At 36.9% G+C, this 9,052-nt stretch overlaps 1 protein-coding gene across 1 annotated transcript; it reads left to right on the forward strand.

Moving 5' to 3' along the window:
- Positions 1 to 1,335: 1,335 nt before the first annotated feature.
- LOC18603919 (putative boron transporter 2) lies at positions 1,336 to 7,296 on the forward strand. The gene is made up of 12 exons (XM_018117975.2): positions 1,336 to 2,818; positions 2,946 to 3,028; positions 3,112 to 3,304; positions 3,397 to 3,535; positions 3,767 to 3,932; positions 4,154 to 4,320; positions 4,452 to 4,625; positions 4,757 to 4,852; positions 5,254 to 5,391; positions 5,471 to 5,790; positions 6,175 to 6,445; positions 6,807 to 7,296. The coding sequence occupies exons 1-12, from the start codon at positions 2,715 to 2,717 to the stop codon at positions 7,116 to 7,118; spliced, it is 2,163 nt and encodes a 720-aa protein (XP_017973464.1). The 5' UTR covers positions 1,336 to 2,714; the 3' UTR covers positions 7,119 to 7,296.
- The last annotated feature ends 1,756 nt before the right edge of the window (positions 7,297 to 9,052 follow it).

Genomic DNA, 9,052 nt, shown 5'->3' on the forward strand with positions numbered 1-9,052 from the left:
TACTTAAATTCTGCTGATTATTTGCATGGTATTTGTTGTTGGTATGGCAATTGCATGCATGTTACTTTTTCAGATGAAAGGAGAGCATTGGAATTGGCATTGCATCCAGTGGATCAGATCAAGACATCAAAGTTGTATTCAGTATTAATTTTTACATGGAGAGAGTGCCACTTTCCCCCATCTGTGTGACTTCCCAGGTTGTCCTTCTGAGTGTGGTGAAATTGCAAGAGAAACTTCTCTTTCATTTTTGTTTGCATTTGCAAGAGAACAAACTTGATCAATTGCCATTTCTATAATCCTTTAAATCTGGTTCTGTAATTTTAAAACAATCACCGGGTTTATGTAAAATCAGTGATTATAACTCATAGATAAGCCTGGTAATGTACATGTCGTAAGCTCTGATACCATGCAGAAAAATTATGAAACTTATGGTGGGGGGATGGAGAGGGGCCAAGGTGGGGTTGCAAGGGTTCATTGTTATTTCCCTAAGATGTAAGGCTAACTTGGACAAATCAATTTGTCCAAATTGTTCCTTAAATTTAGTCTTTATCAGTCCCTTTCCTATTACAGCATACAGCAGTAACCTTTGGGTTGCATCATTATTTTTGTCTGACCCTCAGATCTGAAAGCCCCCCTCCCAGCCTCTCCTCCTTATTGCGATTAAACGTTTCCCTTTACCAAGGGGCAAGAAAAGCAAAGCAGAAGTCAGCCCAAAATGGATAGCTGATTACATGTTTATGGTATAAATTAACTCTGATCACTCAGTTGTTTAAAAAGTATTATTCAAACTGAACTTTAATGATGGAGCACCCAAGGTAGACCACACGGATCGATTTCAATTTGTTGTTGGTATATTGATTTCACTGTACAGTCTTCAAATCTTCAAATTTCCTTAAAGAAGAAGAAGACGAAGAAGAAGAAAAATGAAGGCAAACGAAATAAAAGTAATCATTAGGCCAAAATTCATGGCTCTGTGGAGTGAAAACAAGATTTGAGGATAAAACTCGTTGCAATAATAATAATCTGCATTAAGCTCAAGGGGCAAAGAATCAAACTTCGTTTGATGCAGCAGAGTAAACATAGAGAAAGTTACAGAGGGAAAATTGTTCAAAAATGTTGTACTGAGACTGAGATTACTGCTAGTACTATAAAAGCTCTTCCCAATGCAAAAACGGCTGCTTTATGATTGACTGTTTTCAGTTATAATTTTCATTCCATTTTTCCCCCTCAGGATTACATCAAGCTTAAATTGTCTAATTCTTCTTTTCCTTTTTCTTCCCAGTTCTCTCAGCAACCGTTAGTCCACTCTCTCTCTCTCTCTTTCTCTCTCTCTGTCATGATATTGCTGATGATTTGTTTTTATTCATATCTGAAAAGAGTTTATTTATGCTTAGTCACCACACACTATCTCGATTCACGCCAAAAATCCTCCCTCATTGCAGAGTTTGTTTGCCAAAAACCTCTTCAACAATTCTCTGTTTATTTACTTCCCTCATTAATAGCTTTCCTCAACTCCAACCTTTTTCTTGGCTACTTCTGAAAACCTTTCTCTCCCTTCCTTGTCTTCTTACCTCTTACTCCTTATATATATGTTCTCTGCACTCTTGCTCCTTTAAGCTGTAACTGCAAAACTATACCTCTCAACTGCTCTCCTTGTTTGCTTCTTTTTGTAATTGTTTAGTGTTCTTCCTTCAAAAGGGTCTCTTTTTCTATAATGTAACTTGATCAAGTTGTCTTTTTTGCTTCCTTTCTCTGTTTGATTAATGTCCATTTCCTCAAAGCTGGTTTAAAGTTGTTGATATGAGTCCAATCATGGGTTCTCGTTAATCTTGTTCCACTGGCAGTTTTTTTTTTTTTTTCTGATCTTAAAGGTTTCTTCGTGGATTTTGTTAATGCCCATTTGCTTCAGTTTGATTTAGACGATCCCAAATGGAGTTTACAGTGATGGGTTTTCGCTAATTTTCTGGTACTTGCTTTCGAACTCTTAAAACTTTTAGCTTGACTGAGATTTCTGCCTGGTTTTTGAGCATGTAAGATTATACCATGTAATTTATCATATCTAATTGTACCTTTTGTTCTTGTTGGTAAACTTTTGGCGGGATTTAGTTCATGTCAAGAAAGCTTCTCTTTCTCTTTTTTGAACAATGAGGTAAAGAAGAAGTGATTATGGATCTAAGTTTTGTTGAATTTGATCGTTAGTTAAGATCTGAAAGATATGGAGAGCATCGTTTCTCTCCGTTAACTAAGATCTTTCTCAAATTCACCATGGCATTTGCTCGTTAGCATCCTTGACTTTCTACCCACAAATTGAATTTTGGTGCTTTGATTCGTATCTAATTTGATTCTTTTCATCCGTCATAGCAATATACTCCCCAATCATTCTTTATAAATTCTTTGAAAATGTAAATTTCTTTTATTCTAGATATTTAGTTGCAGGCCTTACCAAGGGTCGGTTATACATAGCAGAAATGATAAATACACATATTTTTTTCTTCTTAATTCCAAACATGATCAGCCAATTCTTGTCCTTCTGTCCATAATTTCCCAGCTTAGCTTAGCTTATGCAAGTTTAGTTACCATACTGGCCTCTCGAGTGCTTTAATCTTTGTCAGTGTGTTGTGTCTTGTATTCTGTCTTCTTTAGTTATCTGTCAATCTAAATAAGAAAAGACTTCGAAAAGAAAAACGTTCTTGTCTGAACAATATTGAGCTACCATGGAAGAAACTTTTGTTCCACTCCGTGGAATCAAGAATGACCTGAAAGGAAGGCTTTTATGCTACAAGCAAGATTGGACTGGTGGCTTCCGAGCAGGTATCAGGTTTGTAACTTTCATTGCTCATCTCTGTTCATGTATGGGATACAATATGCTCTTATGAAACATCATTATTGCAAAAACTACAATCTTTTTGAAGTTATAATCGATATATTTGTTTTTGATCACTTAGGATCCTTGCTCCAACAACATATATATTCTTCGCTTCAGCAATTCCAGTAATATCTTTTGGGGAGCAGCTGGAAAGAAATACAGGTAACTAGAAACTAGACACATGTATATTTGCATGTTCTTCTATGTCAGTCATGATATTAAGAGATGCTTTATTGTTGTTTCAGATGGAAGCTTGACCGCAGTACAAACTCTTGCATCAACAGCACTTTGTGGCATCATTCACTCGGTTGTTGGAGGGCAGCCCCTGCTCATTCTTGGCGTTGCAGAGCCAACAGTGTTGATGTATACATTTATGTACAACTTTGTGAAGGACCGAAAGGATTTGGGGCATAAACTCTTCTTAGCTTGGGCAGGATGGTATTTGTTAGATTCTCAGCATACTTAAGTACTGAACCAGATAGATTTTCTGGTGGCACTGAGTTGTTTTCTTTACTTTGATGGGTTCTCAGGGTTTGTGTGTGGACAGCACTTTTGCTTTTCTTATTGGCAATTCTAGGAGCATGTTCTATAATAAATCGATTTACACGTGTTGCTGGTGAATTATTTGGTCTACTAATTGCAATGCTTTTCATGCAGCAAGCTATTCGGGTGAGTATCCTCAGGTTGCTAAGATTAATATGAAATGATCTGTTCTTAGAATCAGGAGAGTTGAAATGATTATGAACATGCTTTTATGTGCCAGTAGTTAATTTGGGTTTCTTGAATTCTATTTTTTATGTTATTTCAAATTCAAAAGTACCAGCGCTTTTCTCCTGTGCTCTCTTCCAAAACTGTGATAGAACTCTTTCATTTTAGTACATAATGAATCTAATCCTACAGGGAGTTGTGGAGGAGTTTGGCATTCCCGCAAGAGAAAATCCTGATCAAACAGCATTGCGACCTTCTTGGCGATTTGGCAATGGAATGTTTGCACTAGTTCTGTCCTTCGGCCTTCTTCTCACTGCACTAAGGAGCCGTAAAGCAAGATCCTGGCGCTATGGAACAGGTACTGGATTACTGCATTCCAACTCTTTCCATAAGGGATTTGGAGGATGGCGTTATCTGTGTTTTGGCCATTGAAAGGATAGTTTAATAACCATGCAAGTGTGTCCTAGCTCTTTCCTTCATTAATTAAGTTATCACCTTATTCAGTCCCCTGGTTGGAAGAAGGCCAAATTTTTAATATCTTAGTATCTTATACTGATTTGCACATCTTATTTTTGATAGGCTGGGTTCGAGGTTTTATAGCAGATTACGGGGTGCCACTTATGGTGCTTGTGTGGACTGCTGCATCTTACATACCTGTTAATCATATTCCAAGAGGGATTCCAAGGCGTCTTTTCAGTCCAAACCCATGGTCTCCTGGTGCATACTCTAATTGGACAGTGATCAAGGTGATTCCTCTGTGGTTTTATAGTTTAGTATCGATTCACTCCCCCCTTTTTTTTTTTTTTCATTAGAGCTAAATTTTTTTGTTAAATTTTCTACAAAACCTGGAAAGAGACTCATTTTTTCGATTGTTCAGGAAATGTTGAATGTGCCCCCTCTTTACATAGTTGGAGCATTTATTCCGGCAACGATGATTGCTGTGCTTTACTATTTTGATCACAGTGTAGCATCACAACTTGCTCAACAGAAAGAGTTCAATCTGAAAAAGCCACCTTCATACCATTATGACCTTCTTCTCTTGGGTTTTCTGGTGCGGCATTGTATTGGGATACAGTTTTTAGAATGATGTACCTATTAAGAAAGTTCAAATATAGTAACAAATGCAGATTTTATCTGCTGAAAGTTTTTTTTTTCCTTAACACTCAATGTGGTTTTGACCAGGTTATATTATGTGGTCTTATTGGCATTCCGCCATCCAATGGTGTTATTCCACAATCTCCAATGCACACAAAAAGCTTAGCAACCCTGAAACATCAGGTAATAGATAGTTACTAGTTCTTGATAATATATAAATGTAACCAGTTTTTCAGAGATCTTATAATTTAGTGAGATCTCTATCATCAATTAAGTGAAATTTCATTCTATCCTTCTATATGAGGCTATAAATTGACCCTACTCTTCTTTGTCTTTCCCTTCTTTATTTCGTTTTGTTAAAATTTTTTCTCAAAGTTCTGAAAATGGAATCGAGTTCACCTGGTGAACTCCTGAGGGTAAAACAAGGAGCTTGGACAATATGGGAGCATGATTTCCAGTTTCCTACCACATTTTCATTATCTTTCCTATTAAGGCAGACAAAGCCTTTTCATTGTTATTATTTTGTTAGTCCTCCTTTCTTATGTATATCACTGTGATTGATTCTTTTGTCTTATTGGTGACAGCTTTTGCGTAATAAGCTTGTGTCAACAGCACGGAAAAGTATAAGTAAAAATTCAAACCTGAGTCAAGTTTATCGGAGCATGCAAGAGGCATACAATGAAATGCAGACTCCACTTGTCTATCAACTTCCATCCACTCTGGTAGATTAATTTGTATTCATCATTTTCATTTACTTCATCTATTATAATCCCTGTTTGCCCCTCACCTTTATTTAAATAGGGACTGAAAGAACTGAAAGAATCCACTATCCAACTGGCCTCAAGTACTGGCTACATTGATGCACCTGTTGACGAGGCCATTTTTGACGTGGATAAGGAAATTGATGAGCTTTTACCTGTTGAAGTCAAAGAACAACGTCTCAGTAACCTGCTTCAGTCATTGATGGTTGCTGGTTGCATTGCTGCTATGCCTCTTCTTAAGAAGATACCCACTTCTGTTCTTTGGGGTTATTTTGCTTTCATGGCCATTGAAAGCTTGCCTGGGAATCAATTTTGGGAGAGGATATTATTGCTTTTCACTGCTCCAAGTCGAAGATACAAGTATGTGTTTTTTTTCTCCTTGTACTTTCTGCTTAGTTTTTTGAGTACCGGGGGTTTTGTTCATAAAGCCAGCCAAATCTAGCTCCTGTTGCTTTTAGCACAGGATTCTTGCCCTGGGTTCTAGAATATAAACTCCTTTTTACTTTGTTAATCATTATCTCCAGTTCTACTCAAAATCTTCTTCTCTCTGTTCATTTCACATTGCAGCTTTATCATAAAACTGTCATGTATATAGACATTAATTTTTCACATCATTGCTCAACAAAGATGAATAATCTTAAAAGTTCGCTATTTTTTTTTTTTAAGTAACAATGTCCATACTTCAACTTATCATTATTATTTTTGGAAGATTAGACATCTAAATTCCAGTATCTGATGTGTCAGGGTGTTGGAGGAGTATCATGCAACCTTTGTTGAGACTGTGCCTTTCAAAACAATTGCCACCTTTACCTTTTTCCAGACTGTTTATTTGCTTGTATGCTTTGGCATAACATGGATCCCAATAGCTGGAGTCCTCTTCCCACTTTTGATCATGCTTCTTGTGCCAGTGCGGCAATATGTGCTCCCCAAGTTTTTCAAAGGTGCACATCTTCAAGACCTTGATGCTGCAGAATATGAGGAAGCTCCAGCCATTGCCTACAACAGGACATTTGAAGTATGTTCTCTGAACCTCTCTTTAGTTCATCATAGATTTCTTTGTAGCTCAGGTTGCAATAAGTGTTGGTTTTGCCCAGTTATTTGTACCTGCCCTCTGCCATTTTTTCTCATGGATCTTTTAAATAGAAAGGGTAGTAAGTGTACTTATATTAATGTTATGTGTAATTTATTTAGATATAAGTATGGTTGTGCCTTGTATCTGCTGCTGTATGCACAGTTGCAACTGTTTGGATTGCTTTAGGAAATATCGATATTTTCAATATGAATTGATCTCTCTTTTACAATTTTTTTATGGATCACACTATGATCTGAGATCTTCCCGGAGAATTCTAATGCATGATGTTTTGTAAACTGAACAGGACCAGGAACTTCAGGCAAGGACTAACAATATTGATGGTGCAGAAATTCTAGATGAAATTATCACAAGAAGCCGTGGAGAAATCCGCCGTTCACAGAGTCCTAAAATATCAAGTGCAACTCCAACTTCACTGGGGGACATAAAACCTGCTTACAGCCCACGGATCTCCCAAAGGGCACGTAGTCCACGGATTAGCCAACTGAGGGGGGAAATAAGCCCCAGCTTGACTGAAAAGGGATTAGAATTCAAGCAAACTCCCAGTCCTGGACCATCTACACTTGGACAAAGCAGCAATGCTTCGTTGTCAAGCTAAAAAACCTTCATTTGTAATTCTGGTTAGTAGTGAGTTTATGTCAATGGCACTCGAGAGGTCTTGTGCTTAGTTCATGTAAGTGGTGTTATCTTTTCAGTGTGTTTTCCAGTTCCGTCTAACGATAGGGTGTTTAATTGTATCTCCCAATATAATGGAATATGTGTTTATTTCACTATCACGTATGGTAGCTTGAATTTCTTGTTTGATCTTACTTCTCGTGTTCTTTCATGAAAGCCTTAAAAGCATTGAAAGAAAGAATAGCAAAGACGTCCTGTAACTGCAAATAAAATATCCAAACACATGTAGATCAAATTCTGTTTATCTGCCTGACTGTCCGATTGATTTGGGAGCCTTATGATTTAACATATTTTATTAAAATGATGAGATTTTCTAGTATGGCAATTCAGATAATCTGATGCATTGCCTTGAAGATAAACAATATACTACTTGGTCATCTTCTTTGCAATTTTCATATCTATTACTCGTTAGAGATGTTATTTTTGCACAATGATGCAAATATTTGGTCAGAACTTTCAGGTAAATTATCCATTTCTTTATTGCAATTGGTCAAACATTATATCAGAGGTGTCTTGAAGAAATACTGGTTTGAAAAGTTTTGCAGCAGAGCCCCAGAAATGCCCAGATTATTTTAATTGTGCTTATGCTTTGCTTTCTTTTCGTGGTTAAGTTTATAGGGTCTTAAGATCACAGGGACAGACCGAGTCATGCAGCATGACTACGTTAAGCTGAAAAATAAAGGTCCAACATGTTTCATATTACAGCAGAGGGAAGGCAGAACAGGTGCATTTCGTCTCCGTGTTAATACTTATAGTCGAAACTCTTTAAATGAGATTCTCTTAGGGGGCAAACTTTTACCTTAAAGCATCCTTACAAAGCAGTAGTGCACTGATAAATGCAGATGAACTTTATATCCATCGGGCTTTGGACTATAGTCTTTGGATAATGAGTGTGGAATCTCTTTAATGTAGCAAAGGGAGCATATGCTTTAGCTATTCTGGATGTGAATCTTTGTTATTTATCTCATCATGATTTAGGCATGATGATTGTACAGTTATTCAGTGCAAATATCATCGATTTGTTGATGAGAAAATCCAATTTCCCGACAAGAGATCCACATAACAGTTGGGAACTCTTCTCAGCAGAACAAGATTCTAAGTTTTTAATTATTGTCTTAGCCGGATGTTCCCTTCAGCAGTTTAAATGCAAGGGATGCCCGATTCTCATCTCAAAGAATGTTCCTTTTTTGCCAGGGTAATGTAATGAATTAGTGGAAAACAAGTACATTTTCGTACTGATTTCGGAAATTTTCCACTGTTCCTGGTTTATGTGATTGTCTTTTCTTTTCTCCTTGAATTCCTGCTTGTTCACTTTTTCCTTTTTTCTTTCACTTGTAATGCTTTCCACAAATGTCTGACAAATGCCACTATGAAGGATCATAAACTGTAGTATGAAGACAGTGGAAAGGATGATTCACACAGAAATGAGGAGGATTGGACTATCCATTATGCTAAGTAGCTAGGGGACACTTGCTAGTGGTAAGTAAACTAGTCTTCCACTATCTCTGCTACTTGTACATAGGGGGCTCCAAGCTTGTTCTTAGTTTGTCTTATCATTCCATTATTTGTTCATCTTTCAATTATGCATTTTGTACTCCTATAGATTGATGACCAGACCAGATTAAAGACCCCCCTTTTAAAGGGAGTACCTATATCGAAATCTACTGAAGTGATGATAAAAGAAATCTTACGTCAATTAAAGTAAAGATATCCTAAAATCTTATATGTAACAAAGACATCCGGCACTAGTTCCTATATTGAAATCCTTCCATGTAACAAGATTTGTTTTTCTTTCAGTTAGTTTCCCAGTTTTAGTTCATACATGAAGAAACTATTGGCCTGGTAAGCCTACAATTT

This window comes from Theobroma cacao, chromosome 3 (genome assembly GCF_053813885.1).
Source record: "Theobroma cacao isolate CCN51 chromosome 3, ASM5381388v1, whole genome shotgun sequence".
Taxonomy (NCBI): domain Eukaryota; kingdom Viridiplantae; phylum Streptophyta; class Magnoliopsida; order Malvales; family Malvaceae; genus Theobroma; species Theobroma cacao.

Bases quoted from the DNA above. Each gene is read 5' to 3' on its own strand.
- LOC18603919 (XM_018117975.2), top strand. From the start codon at position 2,715: ATGGAAGAAACTTTTGTTCCACTCCGTGGAATCAAGAATGACCTGAAA. The intron at 3,029-3,111 runs GTAACTAGAAAC...TTGTTGTTTCAG, and splicing joins GCAGCTGGAAAGAAATACAG to ATGGAAGCTTGACCGCAGTA. The intron at 4,321-4,451 runs GTGATTCCTCTG...TCGATTGTTCAG, and splicing joins CTAATTGGACAGTGATCAAG to GAAATGTTGAATGTGCCCCC.